Below are 15,760 nucleotides of genomic sequence, written 5' to 3'. Positions count from 1 at the left end.
CTTTTCGTATCTCGGCCATTTATGAACCGAATTGCAAACATCTTTATGAATGCATTTAAGTTAAATTTGATACATAGGCAATAAAAGCAAATCTATCATTTCCAATGTTGCCGATAGTTGCATGAATTGCGATATCTGTGAATTTTATGTATCTGTTCCAATAAAATCACAAAAAAATCAAAATCAAATCGACAAATTTCGGTTTTTCTGGAAGATCTTCAAAGTAATCGGAATTTTCTAGTTTCCTGTAATGCATGATAATATACAGGGTGGTGCACGGTAAGTAGGAACATAGGGATTTAACATGGGAAATTAGTTTTATGCAATATCCTGCCCTCCTGTACATTTTACAGAAAAAACTGTAAAGTTTAAGGTTATTCAGAATTAAAAGGTGCATACAAAACTGTTTTTACTTGTTTTATTAAGCTTTTGGTATACCCGCAAATTTAAAAATAAATTTCAACATTTCTGTTATTAGTAGTAATTCATAAAACAACGAAAGTCATGGCTATTGCTACTAATAACAGAAATGTTGAAATTTATTTTTAAATTTGCGTATACCCAAAAGCTTAATAAAACAGTTTTGTATGCACCTTTTAATTCTGAACAACTTTAAACAGTTTTTTCTGTAAATTGTACAGGAGGGCAGGATATTGCATAAAACTAATTTCCCATGTTAAATCCCTATGTTCCTACTTACCGTGCACCACCCGGTATAATCATGTTTAATTGCGCATCTTTTCCTTAATTTGACCTACGTCATATCTTCTATGGTTTCGGAGATCTTCATCATATACATCCTTATTTTGGACATAGTGTATATGAAATTTTAGAATTTGCTAATTCCTAAACAAAATTTTAATTAGGATACAAAAATGCAAAAATTGTTCATTTAATCTTGGATAGAAAAGAGGGGAGGAACAAATGGGCCCGAACAAGGCAGTGAAGGAGGAGTGTGAATTATCTGTGAGAAAAGAAAGCGCTAAGGCGAGGGACGTAAAGGAAAAATGAAGGAGACTTGTAAAATGCACAATGGAGGTCTGAAGAGGATATATAGGAAAGAAGGAGGCAATAAGTAAAAGGAGGAGACGTAAATGCTACGAGAAGAACTGGAAAAGGAAGTCAGTAGAAGCGCTAAGACTAAATGAAAGTGTGAAGGGAGTGAAAAACTTCCAAAGGAAAGGCGTGTAGAGCAAGAAGATGTGAAACGAAGAGGCGCGATTGAAGGCCAACAGAAATCGAGGGAAGTGGACGTGATCAATGGAGTCTAAAATACTCGAAGAAAAAGAGGCGTGAAGAGAGAGTAGACGTAAGGAAGGAGATGTGCAAGAAAAAGGACTGAAAGATGCATCAAAAGGTAGAAAAAAGCCAAAAATGGTCTAAGCTAACGTGAAAGAAAGAGGTGAAATAAAAGAAAGGAGGGTTAAGAGAATAGGCGCAAAGAAAGTACACGCAATCGCGAAAGATGGAAATCTGAGGGATGTAACGGGAGGTTAGAAAACCAGGACTGGTATTGCTTGCTCGTACCATTAAATTTTGTTTCTGAAATAATGGTAATTTCTTACAGTACCCAAATTATGACTTCAGCAACCCCTATAAGGTATAAAAATGTGCTGAACCATATTAAATAATTTGAACCCAATAAAGAAATATTATTATTATTAATTAAAATCATTACCAACTAACTAAAATCATTACCAACTAACTAAAATCATTACCATTTCAAAATTAAAAAATGCTCTTGTTAATTCTTTAAAACTTAAAGCTTATTTATTTAATGAATTTTAAAACTGTTCTAATTTTGCTTTTGCTTTGTTATTTTTCTACTTTGACGAGTCTGATATGGCAATGGCTGTGAAACGCAATAAATATTATTATTATTATACTTCAGGAACATTTTGGAAGCCGAATAATTTCCTGCCCAAATCACTTCAAGTTCTCTTCTCACACCCTACATTTGACACCAGGTGGGAGAATGAGTCTTTTTTTTAGGCAGAAGATCCTCCCAAATATTGGGGAGTTGAACCACGATAACAGATCATAACTCCAGTAACTGGAGCAACTGACCTGTATGTGTAAATATGTTCATCTCCAAGTCGCATAATTTCAACATTTAAATTATATAAATTAAGTATGTAATTATAAATAATACTATTTACACTGAAACCAATTAAAAAACGCCAAGAATTCCACATCTTGGCTCAGTTGTACGGTACAGCTTTGAAAACCAATCCAGAACCAAAAAAATACCGTTTCCTATAATTGAATACATACCTACGGCCTACGCCTTACATGGTACCTAAATCATAATGTCCCCCTAGGCTACCAAACGTTATGCTGGGAGTAGGCGTGTATCCTGCTTTTTAAACTCTCAATTTTTAAAGTACTAAGCCGCTGAAGACGCGTTGGTATATCAAAACATGAGGATGAATATTACGCAAAGATGTATTGTTCACCTTTTATAAAATTTGATGTAATGGGATCCGCACGCTATAAACATGTTCGATGTATAAATTAAGTGTGAAGTGGCGATGCCCCGTTTAGATAAAGTAACGAATAACTACCAAAGCAACAATTAACTTTCTAAAGTAATCCGATTTTCCAATGATTAATACGAGGAATGCCATCGCATGATGACGTTGACTTGAACACAGAGTGATTTTGATTTGGACGTTATGACAAAATTTTCTTCCGTCTATATCAATTTGAAATAAATAGTTTCAGAGTTATGATTGTGAACGTGCAACGAATTTTTAAATTACTATTTAACCTAGCGTTATATATTTCCACTCCAGCAACTTACCTTAGCAGTAATTATAGAGAAAATAATTGTTAAACTTAAACAATGGAGAAACGTTTATTTTGAAATATTGTGTAATAACTATAAATTGTTATGAAAATGCCAGAGACAATTGCTACGTTTTACATGAAATTGCAAGCATCTAAATAAAACTAGAATAAAAAGCAAAACCATCACATGCGATTTATGCTTTGTGCGAAATTGAAGCTGGTGGTCGATGTACTCCTCTTATACGTGGGCTCTTGAAAGCAATCTGGAAAAATAAATATACAATTTTAGTAGTGATTTTCGAAGATTCGTGTTTATTGTCAATTCACATAGGCATTAGGCATTCGCCCAATTCAATCTTCGAAGCATTTTTTCCTATCGCTCATTTTATTTCTGGCGTTTGCAAATTAAGTCATACGGAGTATTTTTAGCGCATTTTTGCAAATTTATTTGTAAAAAGTAGCTTTTAATCTCACTTTGGTTGGCTGGCTGGCTGGATGGCAGCAAATGTGGGCGCGTAGAAGAACTCTTGTAGAAAGGCAACGGGTGTACGTGTATCTACAAGGCCGTGTAATTTGTCAACCTTAGGGACAGGGTTGGCGACATCTGGGCGTCATCCTCGAGCGTAGTTTACTAACGTGAAGGTTTTTCAGAATTTTCCTATCTTCTACTACAGTTTTGGTCCGATTCTTTTCAAGTTGGTGTCGTCGGAAAGATGCAGTAAACACGCACAACTCCTGCGTGGCGGAATTTTGATTTTTGTCCTATGGGCGAAATTAACGACCTTTTGCAAGGCGCGCGCGCGTCTTCGGGGGGTAGTCTACTTCCGGCGCCTTTTACGTTCCGTTGCGAATTTTGTCACGCGGTTTAACGTTTCGTAAATCTCGATACGCTGTCTCTCTTTCAGTCTTTCTCGTGTTGCCAATAGAAGCTCGAGCAATGAGAAGTGCCCCAAAAATTAAGTACTATCTTGTGGAAAGTTTTTAGCGAAATCCACCAAAATGTGGGTGTAATATAAGTATGCATCGAAAAGGGAAATGTGGTAGCCTCCGACAAGATCTAACTGATGGTGGAGTCAAATCTTCAAACGCGTATTGGAAGCGAACGGGACATCGGAAGTGGATACAAAGGGAATATGGTAGTAGCCCCCGACAAGATTTCACTGATGGTGGAGTCAAAATTAAACGCGAATCGCGGGTGCACGCGGAAAGTGGGAAGCGGGTACCGACAAAGTGAATGTAGTAGCCTTCGACAAGATCTTTTATTGATGGTCGAGTCAAAAGTGGCTAATAGAATACTGATCTGCCACACAAAAATGCGCTGAAGTCCCTTCGATCTCACACGAGGACTTTGATAATTTTTTGATCCTCAACAGCATCAATGGGAGATACAATCCATAATTTTAGTAGTCGTTTAGTGAAAGGCTGACAGTTTGACGTGTGGAGTACAATTTGAATGTACATAATTATAAGAACTTGTTAATAAATTATTTACAATTTATTTATATAGTTATTGTTTTTCAAATCACAATTTAATGGCTGCTAATTTTATCACTGACATTACAATAAGTTTCTCCCTTAACTAGTTATCGAGCTACTTATTTGATTTTTAATTATCCTGTCAGTATTTATTTATTTTACCGAGTAAGTAAAATTTGTTGTAATGAAACAAATTTTTGCACTGCACTTTAAGTATGAATCGCCCTCGACGAAATTTCCATTTTTTCGCAAAACCGCTTTTTTTCTTGAACACTGTGTAAAGGGAACTGTTTTGCTTAAATATTGCCAATTTGTTTGTAAATATGGCAGTTGCAAAAAATCCCTGCAATGAATGCGAATCATTTCCCGCAAATTAATAGGCTCGTTGGCGAGATACTGGTTTCCATACGTCCACAAGCATCGCGCGAATTCAAAATACGAGCGTTAATCGCGTACACTTCGCCAGACTCTTAAGGTCCTTTATAGTTTTGTATTGTTGTCCATCCGTGCGTCCGTGTACGCTATAACTCCTTTTAAAAAAGGCCGATCGCGTTGAAATTTGGTGTAGGTACTGGTACACGTGGACACTAAGGTATAGTTTAGTCAAATGGTGCACGAGAAGTAGTCGAAGTGAAGTGTTCTGGTGTAATATTGTTTTTACTGTAGTCAGTCTGGCGTAGCGGTTTAAGACTCGAACTCTAACCTCACAGGTTATGAGTTCGAATCCTACAACTTGCCAGTTTTTAGTGGTCCCGGCAGACATACCACAACTGTCGAGTCACACAGACGGCTGTTGATGCGACCTGAAAACGTCTGTACCTAGGGAGTGCCACCCATACAATACGATACGATTGTTTTTAGTGATTCATATGTTAAGTTTTTTGGTGTGCTGAATTAGAATCTCAAGTTGGCCAACAAAAATGGTTGCGGCAAATGTGAGAAATCATCCAAAAACCACTAAACATCCAGATTATAACTTGCCAAGCAGGCTATTTACGCAAAAAGTGGTCCTATTCTAAAATGAAGAGGAGAAAATTAGCTAAAATGTACCTATCTCTTAAAATTTTGTTGTATGTCGTATGGTTCCCGCGTAAAAGATTGTTGAAATGTTGGAGAAATCAGTAACAAAAAATGATCAAAGTCCTCGTGTGAGATCGAAGGGACTTCAGCGCATTTTTGTGTGGCAGATCAGTGTTTTATTAGCCAATATTGACTCCACGTACCATCAATAAGATCTTGCCGAAAGCTACCACGTTCACTTTGTCGGTACCATTTTCTCACTTACCGTGCACTCGCAATTCGCGTTTGAAGTTTTGACTCCACCATCATTAAAATCCTTTGGGGGTTACCATATTCCTTTTGTCGACACCCACTTCTGATCACCCGCAACAATTCGGATTTGAAGTTTCGACTCCACCATCAGTAAGATCTCGTCGGGGGTTACCACATTCCCTTTGTCGATACACAGTTCCGACGTCCCGTTCATTCGTAATTCACATTTTGGTAGATTTCGCTAAAATTCCGGCATAAAATCGTATTCAACTTTTGGGTACTTCACATAGCTCGACCTTCTATTAGTGACACGAGAAAGAGAGACCGCGATTCGCGCTGTAAGAAACTTTTGGGCGCCCAAACTACCCCTCGAAGCGCGCCGCGCAAAAGGTGGTTTATTTCGCCCCTAGGAAAAAAACAAAATTCCGCCACGCAGGAGTTGTGCGCGTTGGCAAGATCTTCCCGACGACACCAATTTGAAAACAATCGGAGAAAAACTGTAGAAGAAGATAGATAAAAACTGAAATATCTCCAGGTTAGTATAATACGCTCGGGGATGGCGTCCAGATGTCGTAGACTCCAAATCTTGTAGCCCCATCCCTAACGTTCTTAATTACACGGCCCCGATAGTTACATGTACACTCCTTGTCTTTTTACAAGCGTTTTTCTACGGGCGCGCATTTACTGCCAGCCAGCCGGCCAGCCAGCCAACCAGCCAGCCAAAGTGAGATTAAAAGCTACTTTTTACAAAAAAAATTTTGCAAAAATGCGCTAAAAATAAAAGAAGTGCATGTTTTTATAAATCCTGATTTCAAAAATATATGTTTAAAAAAGATTAAAATAATTTCAAAATTAAAAGAAAAACATTTTTAGTGACATTTGACAATATCCATGAACAATCGAATTTCTTTAATAAAAATCCTGAATTTAGTTTTTAAATATCTCCCCAAATAACGATATTAAAGCCAAAAATCAAAACGTTAATTATATTATTTTTCGCCATATTTGGGAAACTTTAGATACGTAGGGGGTAAATTTTGTTTCTTGATTTTCTTTGGGAATACCTCCAGGATGATTTTTGTCCATCTCTCTATCTATCTATGGCTATGCTAACAAGCGAGATCTCTGTACTTAACACGAAATTGGATACAACCTGTATAATTATATTCTATAAAGATTCGAAATGATTTCTACAGATTATACAAATCTCAAGACGGTGTATTAATAGTACCAGTCAAATTTCTTATTTGACTGTTTGCCCTTAAATATCCAACAACTAACCATTCTCTGGTCTTAAGTCTTACGTAAAAAACTTGCAATACTTTTTATATGTTTGAAGATTATTTATTTATTTATTTATTTGTTTATTTATTATCCCTCTCTTGTTCTGGGCCCTCAACAGGCATGTGACTTATTGTAGGTAAAAATAATCTGTGCTATTTTTCTATTTGTATATTTTGTATTTTTTATTTGATAATCTTATTTACCTAGTGTATGACAAGTGTAAGTGAAGCATCATATGAACACAATAAAATATGATTATTCAACCAATGTAGCATTAACTATGTAAATAAATAAAGATTACTTATCAATATCTTATTAATTTACAAAGAATGTGTTTTCGGTTACTTAGTAAAATTGAGTTTAGCCAGTACTTTAGGAGATAATGTTTTCATTACTACCTGAAAAAAAAACAAGTTAAAAACGTGGTCACACATGACCGACGAATGCCCACTTTCCCCGCACAGAATCAGTAATAACTCGGGAAGGAAGTGACTTATCCAAAATAACTTTTGACGTTCTGGTCTCGGCGCTGCGCTACACAATATAAGAAAGAAACCACAACGAAAAAGCTTAAACTGGAGGACTAGTAGTGGTACAGACGGACAATGTGCGGATAATAGCGTTCAATTTCCTTTAGGAAAATGCGCGAAAAATGGTTTCATGACCCGCATTTTTTGAGGCAATAATATAGGGTGATTCAAAATTGAGTGCAAAGATTTTAAGGACGTATATACCAGTCAAAAATAAGAAATTTTTTTCATATAATCGTAATTCGTTTTCTATGTACAGGATGTAAAAGTTTTTATCAATTATTCAAAAATCTTTCAGATGAGTTAAATCAAATTGGATAGGCTTATTTGTCGTCATAAGGGCCTTCCTTTGGAGGATAAACAAAATAAAAACCGATTTTTTTTTAAATTCACACCCTGTATCTAGAAAACGAAGCAAGTTTTTGGCTGGTAAATACGCTCTTAAAAAATTCGCACACAATTTTGTATCACCCTGTATATTCAAAATATAAGACCTCTCTTTGCAAAAAAAATGAATCTCTATAATAATAATAATTCGAAATAACAGCAGTATATTAATAGCTATAGCTAATATTAGGTGGTTAAGATGGGGGAAGTCCTAGTCTAGTTGGCATAAAAGGTGGTAAGCCAAGATTAAAGACTGTTATTCGATAAATTTAATATATTTCGGTTGACCGGTTATTCGATACTATGGATAACGAGAACTTACAAATTATATGTTGGTCCGAGTACTGGTGAGCACAACATTGATTAGATTAGACTTGGCCTTGACAAAAATGCTAGAAGATTACATATTACAGAACTCACAGACATGCCTAAAAAGGCAAACATTTTTAAATGTTTGACAGGTACAATCTTAGTAATAACTAGAAAGTGACGTGTACCAAGTAAAGTTACAGTGAAAAACCCTAAAAAGTGTAATATATAGGGTGTATCTTAAAAAGAGACAAACAGATTACATATTAAGCAGCTATAGCAGCAATACATAATAATATAATCTCTGCAGCATGTAATTCATTGCACAACCGCAAAAATTTATTTTATGTATTTTATTAAAGTGTTTTGCTTCATCAATCACGATTCACGACTCGAGCAATCAGAATTGTTTCTCGATTCCAGTTTGGGCGATTTTAATTTCGAGTGGTATAGGTACACTTCCTTCTTTTATTATCTGAAACACTGGTATGACCGTTTTTCTATTCTTTGATCACTATTAATAACAAACAGTTTATTGTAAAACGTCTAAAATTAATCAAGAAATAGAATTTCGATATATTATTGCCCTTGTGTTGCCTAAATATACGAAGTGCAACATGCATAACATTGAACCGCAATTTTTATACTCTTGGACGATCAAAACAGTTTTTTTGCATTAAGATGTTTGGTAATAAATCTATTCTCCGGCACCTCGTCATTGTATAACGTAAAGAAAAATCAAACTAACTGTTGATGTTGTCTGAAACGCCGCAAAGTAAGCGTGTACCCAGCGGCGCCGGAAGGGTAAGGCGACTAAGGCATCGAACTTAGGCCTCGCGCTTGATAGGCCTCGCACCGGTGTCTGAAATACCATTCCCATTGAGAAGATGTAATGACATCCATAAATACCAGTAATAATTTAATAAAGTTTCACGACTGCCAGAAAATGTTTTTGTGTACATTGCAATTTGCAAGGTGAATGTTCTTTGCATTCGCTTAACACTTTCTGTTACAGCCACAGCGGAAGTTTGAATGACCCTTAGCATATCATAATTCATTGAATGAAAGAAAATTGCTGAAACGCCAGAAATTGCACCATTTAGTTCCTCTTTTTGTTTTCACACTCCCACTCAGTCGTCAGCTATATCAAGTTTCGTATATAATGTGGTCTTTATTTAAACAAATATTTTATGCCAATTTATATCATATTCGCATGGGGCGAGATTCAGCTCAAGTTAAACGCGCGTGCTGTAAAGAGATAAAGATATTTTTATACCTTACTACCAGTGTATAATGATCTTTGCTACCAGTAGACTAGTACGTACCTACCTACAAAGATTATACATTTGTGATTGTGATTATTTAATTAATATTGTTTTCAATTTTCCATTCGACGGATTTTACTTCATTTATTGACCAATTTCCCTACATTAATGTAAGTAAGTACTTTTAACTTTACCTACTTGTTTGTACCTAATTTGTAATAAGCGCTTAGTAACGTTCTTACTATCCTATTTTTATTACCTAATAGACACCCTCTTACATGGCAACGTGAAGTTGTGATGATATGAATGACTAATACTAATAACTAACAACACTATTATATAACTTTTATAATTATAATAATAATGTTTATTTGTGCTCATTGTGCAGCTATGGCTTTACACTAGTCAATAGGTATAGAAAAACGGGCATCTTATGACACATACGCATACCTAACATTATGCATAATTTCAGTTTACATCCACAAATTTACCTTTATGTTATCACATCTGTGTTTACCATATTTTCCCGAGAACTACCCTACCTAGCATAGGCCTCTTCGGCGCATTTTGCCTTAGGCCTCCTAAAGCCTAGCGGCGGCGCTGGGTTTTAGTATCACCATTAGAAAATATAGTACTTACCTATGTAATTAAAGGAAAAGATGTGTGCTATTAATTGTGATAATTGGATATATATTTTCAGAAAAACAGCCCACTCTTGACCCTGTAGGGATTTGGGGACACTTCCAGGGGAAAAATCTGTTCGAAACGGTACAACGTATAATATACATAGGTACTTAAACTTCCTCTTCCTGCCTTAGTTCATTACTAACATGCAAATATGTTTAGTGTAAAATGAATTTGAAAATGATAATTATAGATAGGTACTAGTTATTTAGTCAAAATGGGGAAAATTTGAAGGGTAAAAGGGCTCAGAAGACTGTGACATTCAAAAGGGGATGTAGCTCAGTGGTAGAGCGTTCGCTTTGCATGTGAAAGGCCCCGGGTTCGATCCCCGGCATCTCCAATTTTTTAAAATTTCATAATGATTTAATTCAATAATTTCTCCATAAACGCAACAATTTTCTCTACTTACATTTTTCATGCAGTTCCGATCTTCTATTTTTACGTTAGCTGAACAGCGAAACTAATGAACAGTAACGAACGTAATTACAATTCAAACTGTTCCGTTTTAGTGATGAACTACTACGTAAATTGACCGCAGGTGCGCAGTAGATTACAGAAGTAACGAATTTAAACTTGACCCTGATAAAGTGATAAGTAAATAATTATTTACGTTTTTAAACTTTAAAAGGAAATTTAATTTCGCTCATGATGTTTTATTTTTAACGTACAGCTCACATACGGAGCTAACATCCAATAACGTCTTCATTTGGTCGTTATGCTTCAATTTCTGCACTTGGTCCGCAAAATTATTCTGCAACCTTTCCACGAGCGTCACATACACCTCATTTGGCAACGATCTGTTTAACGAAATTAATAAATCGTAAGGGTCGACGCAGCAAGCAATCGCGTTTGCGAAATGGACAACAGCATTTTGATAATCCTCCACTGTCATAAACGCTTCGGCCGATTGTATCTCTTGGACTATCTTCGACTCTTTGTCAGTTTGTAAAATTACCGAGGGCTTCAAACTCGTACCGCTGTAGGTCGGTAACGGTTTTCGTCTTCTCAACTTTAATTTCTTGCGAAAGAGTGGATCTTCGTGACGATGTTTATCGAAATATATACATATAACTATAAATGCTGCACTGAAAAGTGTCGAGGCAAAGATGAACTGAATACTGTTCATTATATTGAAGATTTCGACAAAGTAAATATACCAAATTGTACTTATTTAAGCGGAAAATGACATTTAGCTGACGTTTTGCAAAATTCTATTGTTAGAATTTACCGGTTTCGACTAGCGCCCCTCAAGAATAAATCTAAGTGAGACTTCCAACGTGAAGAAGAGCCAATGGGTCGATTAAAATAAATAAACATACATTACCACGTACTAAGAGTTTGCAGTCGTTCTGCTCAAACCAACACGTTCCCTCAAAGTTGAGTGTTTCTATATAGGTAGTTAAACTTTCTTTCGATATTTAGGTTTAGATTTCATTATAGGAAATTCAGCCCAAAAATCCGTTTAAGCTTCGGTATTGATTTAGGTAGATTTGGACGAAAAACCATCTCGCTGTTCTTTTTCCCCCTGTGACATACGAGCCTTTAGGTTTCGTACCAAATACATTACCTACGACCTTTTCTGCAAAAAAATATTGCCAAGTTCTCTAAATGGCCCTCCATGTTACAACTTCGCTATATTTTCTTCTTAGAAAAATTCCTGGATACTTGCACACAATGTGAGAAACATTACCAAAACAGTTTTAATTCGTTATCATATAATAATAGTAATAATTCTACATTGAAAAACTATTTCTGGACTACCTAGTAGCTCTATACATATATAAGACTCAGATCATCGAACAACTTCGGACAGATTAGTTTACCTACCCTGAATTTCAATGCCCGGGCGATGCCCTTGACGACATTTGAATTGCAATGAGCAGTCTTATGTATGTACTGTATGGTGTAAGGATAGTATCTGGCAATTTTAAATTTGAACCGTTCCCGCTTTTATGCATTTCATTTACGGAAAAATCACAAGTTACGCCAATGGAATTGTTCACCGGGCGTTGTTAACAATTCAAATTGCACAAGGACGTCGCGTCATGCTTTTCAAACTGGTATTAGTCGCCGCAGAAAGGCAGAATGATTATTATGTAGTTAGTTCTCAGTGCGTGCGTTTACTCAAGACATTTAGGGATTTGGGTAAGGATAGGTAGGGTCATTGTATTTAAACAATGGTAGGGAATTTTCCCACAGGCGCAGGTTACATTTCATTTAAGATTATACAGGATGTTAGTGTACTTATGGCCGTTTGCACCGACAAATTTAAGTGGAGCTTAGCTTAAGCGTAGCTTAAAATCCATGGCAACGATTATTGAGACAATGGTTGTTTGTCATGGATTTTAAGGTACGCTTAAGCTAAGCTCCACTTAAATTTGTCGGTGCAAACGGGCATTAGAGGCATGCGAATGACCCCCCCCCCTCCGCCCAGAATTGCTTCAAATAGTCTTGGATATTATAATAAGACAGGTTACGTCCTGATCAAAGTGGCAGGCGCCTGAGCTCTAACCATATTCTTCGTACGGGGAGCCCTTGGTGCGAAGGTCGGGCTCCGTCACATAACAGTAGGTAGCAATAAACCCATGAAAGCAGAGTTGAAAATCATTATAATGTAAAATTATTAAATACAAACTGGAAAAGAAATGGAGATAGTAGGTGAGTACATATTTTGGAAGGTTTTAATATCTCGCTTTTCCCTTTCTTGTAATCAATGAAGACCCTAGGGCTATCTCGTGTGATTAACAGAGAGCAACCCTGATTTGAATTTGATTGTTTTAACGTATTTAGTTAAATTTTTAAAACCCCCCATTTGCTACCTATCTGCTTATTGAAGCATGGCGTGCTCCAAAGCTTTTGTTTCAGTAGGTACCGTTACTGAATCAAGTTTATTTGTTATATTGTACAGATGGTTATGCATCTTTATATGGTTTTATTCATAGGCGCAACTAGACTTCTACTTTTGGGGGGGCTACAGCCCGGTGTACATTATAAAGCCCATTCCAAAAAACCATCCAATTTTTATACCTCTTTCCTTAGCATTCCCATTCTACTAAGTTGAAAATTTGAATTCTGAGCATCACATTCACTTCATTAAAAACATTACTAAATGTAAATTATTTTATTATTATTATTTTGCGGTATCTGTCCGTCTGTCTGTCCGTCCGTTAGCACGATATCTCGTAAACGAATGGACCGATTACGATGAAATTTTGCAGGTGGATTCTTTATCATATTTGTAGATCGGAGTTCGTGAATTGGCAATGTAGGCCAAAAAATAAAGAAGGCCCTTTTGACATCTCCCTTAGTTATGAACCGAATTGCATGAAATTCATTATGCGCATGGCTTTAGCCTTTAGCCATATAAAACGCAATTCCAAAAGTTGAGCCTAATCGATCAGCATTCACAGTGCCCTCATCGCATCTCGACCATTTATAAACCGAATTGCTAACTTTCTTATTTATGAAGGTATTTAAATGAAAGGCACTTGGAATAAAAGCAAATTTAATGCCAGTTTCAAAATGTGGTTTTGCGCATGCGCAGTGCTAATTTTTTTTATTTATGAAGGTATTTAAATGAAATTTGATACATAGGCACTTGGAATAAAAGCAAATTTAATGCCAGTTTCAAAATTTGGTTTTCCACATGCTATAGTTATACCCAAGAGCTCGTTTTCTATATTTTTTTACACGTTTGTTATTAAAAAATACAGGAAGTATATTTTATTGATGTTACTACAGGCGTAAAGGTATTTTTCTAGTTTTTTTTTGCAAATTTATTAACAATTTGTTCGGAATCGACGGAAACATTTCTTTCTATATATCAAAGAGAAATATTAGAGAAACGGTCTTGAGCCATATTGTTCTTCTTAACCAGCTCATAAATTTCACATGGCCGAAAATGACCTTTCACAGGTTGCTGAAGAAACTGGCAATATGATTGCAGCTTGAGAGATGACTCACTAGTTCATCGACCGACCAACGCCGACAATCTTCCGCTCGGGTAGCAAGCGAATTCAAAAATAAAATACAGGTTTTCAGGGCAAATAAGTAAAGCTGCATAAGAATTATGATTCCTCGCATAGATTGGGGGGGGGGGCTGATTTCGGTTTTGGGGGTGCTAAACTATTATCAGCCTTACTGTTGCTTTATACGATTCGACTAATACTAATCGTTTCTTCCGTGGAGAGAGTACCTCATACAGTTCTAATTTTTCGCTGTATATGTTACCTACTGTCTCTTTCGTGCTCGCTGCCGAACGGTTCTTACTGTTGTATGTGCAGTTTTGTTTGAGATAATCGACTTAAACATGGATATTGCTTGCGTTTGTACATTTTAAATTAATGGAAGTCGATGGTAGAGTACAGCCATACCATTTTGATGTGTTTTTGTACATGCAATTTGTCATTTTAAGGGTTGTTTTGTCCAAATTGATCGTAGATGTGTTTTTGTACTAAATTGATTTATCTCGTATCTTCCATTTATATTATTATATGATGTTCGGGGACCCCTAAGATCATTACAGTAGCGAAATTAATGATTACCGTCAAATTTCGAATCGGGAGTTGTCTGCGACTGTTCATGTTACAATATCTAGAAAATCCCCTTATAGTCCATTTGGTTCAAAAAAAGGAGATTTTCAGGAGTTTTGAAAATGAGTGATTTTATTGATTTAGAAATTCTTTTTTTTGTTGCCTTTATTTTTGAGTGGGCGGGGTTTAAGCCAAGGCTGCTCAACCAACCCAACGCACTATACATTTACAAATGTGATATCCATGCCCGAACCCGGATTCGAACGAGGGACCCTTAGCACCACAATTCAGCTAATTTGTATGTGTTCTTTCCGAATTTCAATTTTGCAACCTCCTTTGCCATAGAAAAATGACACCTAATTGCAATTTTTCAGCAATATCTCCTTTCTGATTTGTGCTACAATGAAAACATTTATATACAAAGTTAAGAAAATTTCCTACAATTTACTTATGTAATACAAATACAATTTCACTCACTTTGGTGCAATAAAACCCTACATTAAAAAGCTATGGTCTTGGAAGGTAAATTCAGCAAAATATGTGGAAATTACTGAATCACTACTCATATCTCACTATATTGCAAGTTTTTGTTAGTGAGGTCCCACCCATGGGACTGGTAACAAGTCCATACACACATCAAGCGGTTAGATAACTTCCATAGAATTAAACAAATGATTGAATATATAAATTTAACTTGGGGCCAAAACCGTGTAACCAAAGAAAATCTTAATTGAGCACCACAAATGAAATCGATTCCAAAGAATAACCTTGTGGTTAAATCATGTCCAATCCAAAAACAAAGATTGAATTATAAAAAAAAACAAAAATGTATACAGAACACAAATAAATGATAAAGAAATGCAAAAATTACTACCTGCATTAAATAACACAAAACAACAACAAAATGTTCTCTTGACGACCGCTCAAACCAAGAAGCGTTGCTGTTCTAAAATATGTGTACATTCCAGGTCCCGAATGTTCCATAATCTTCATTGAACACGTCTCGGGGAAAAATCACCAGCTCACGTCCCGGATATAGGGACCAATGCCCATCGAAATCTCTCCTCCTTGAACTTACCCTGACAGAGATCAGAGAAATACAACCATCACTCATTTAAGTCTGAAGAGGGAAATCGTAATAGTGAGATAGAGGATGCCACTGAGACTTGTTATTTAAGTTGATCGAAAGGCGCCGTCTCCCCCAACCAATCGACAGTTAAACTACCAAACC

The 15,760-nt window shown here is 36.1% G+C and overlaps 1 protein-coding gene and 1 non-coding gene across 2 annotated transcripts; one reads left to right on the top strand and one right to left on the bottom strand.

The window, feature by feature from the left end:
- Positions 1-10,265: 10,265 nt before the first annotated feature.
- Positions 10,266-10,337, top strand: Trnaa-ugc. The gene has a single exon. It is a non-coding gene; the product is annotated as a tRNA-Ala (tRNA).
- Positions 10,338-10,640: 303 nt separating this feature from the next.
- LOC116174551 (mitochondrial import receptor subunit TOM20 homolog B-like) lies at positions 10,641-11,123 on the bottom strand. Its single transcript, XM_031492488.1, has one exon. The coding sequence runs from the start codon at positions 11,121-11,123 to the stop codon at positions 10,641-10,643; it is 483 nt and encodes a 160-aa protein (XP_031348348.1).
- Positions 11,124-15,760: the final 4,637 nt, after the last annotated feature.

This window comes from Photinus pyralis, unplaced genomic scaffold (genome assembly GCF_008802855.1).
Source record: "Photinus pyralis isolate 1611_PpyrPB1 unplaced genomic scaffold, Ppyr1.3 Ppyr1.4_LG6, whole genome shotgun sequence".
NCBI lineage: Eukaryota > Metazoa > Arthropoda > Insecta > Coleoptera > Lampyridae > Photinus > Photinus pyralis.
This window is presented reverse-complemented; position numbering and strand designations above follow the sequence as displayed.

Excerpts from the sequence above, each read along its gene's own strand:
- LOC116174551 (XM_031492488.1), bottom strand. The coding sequence starts at position 11,123 with ATGAACAGTATTCAGTTCATCTTTGCCTCGACACTTTTCAGTGCAGCA.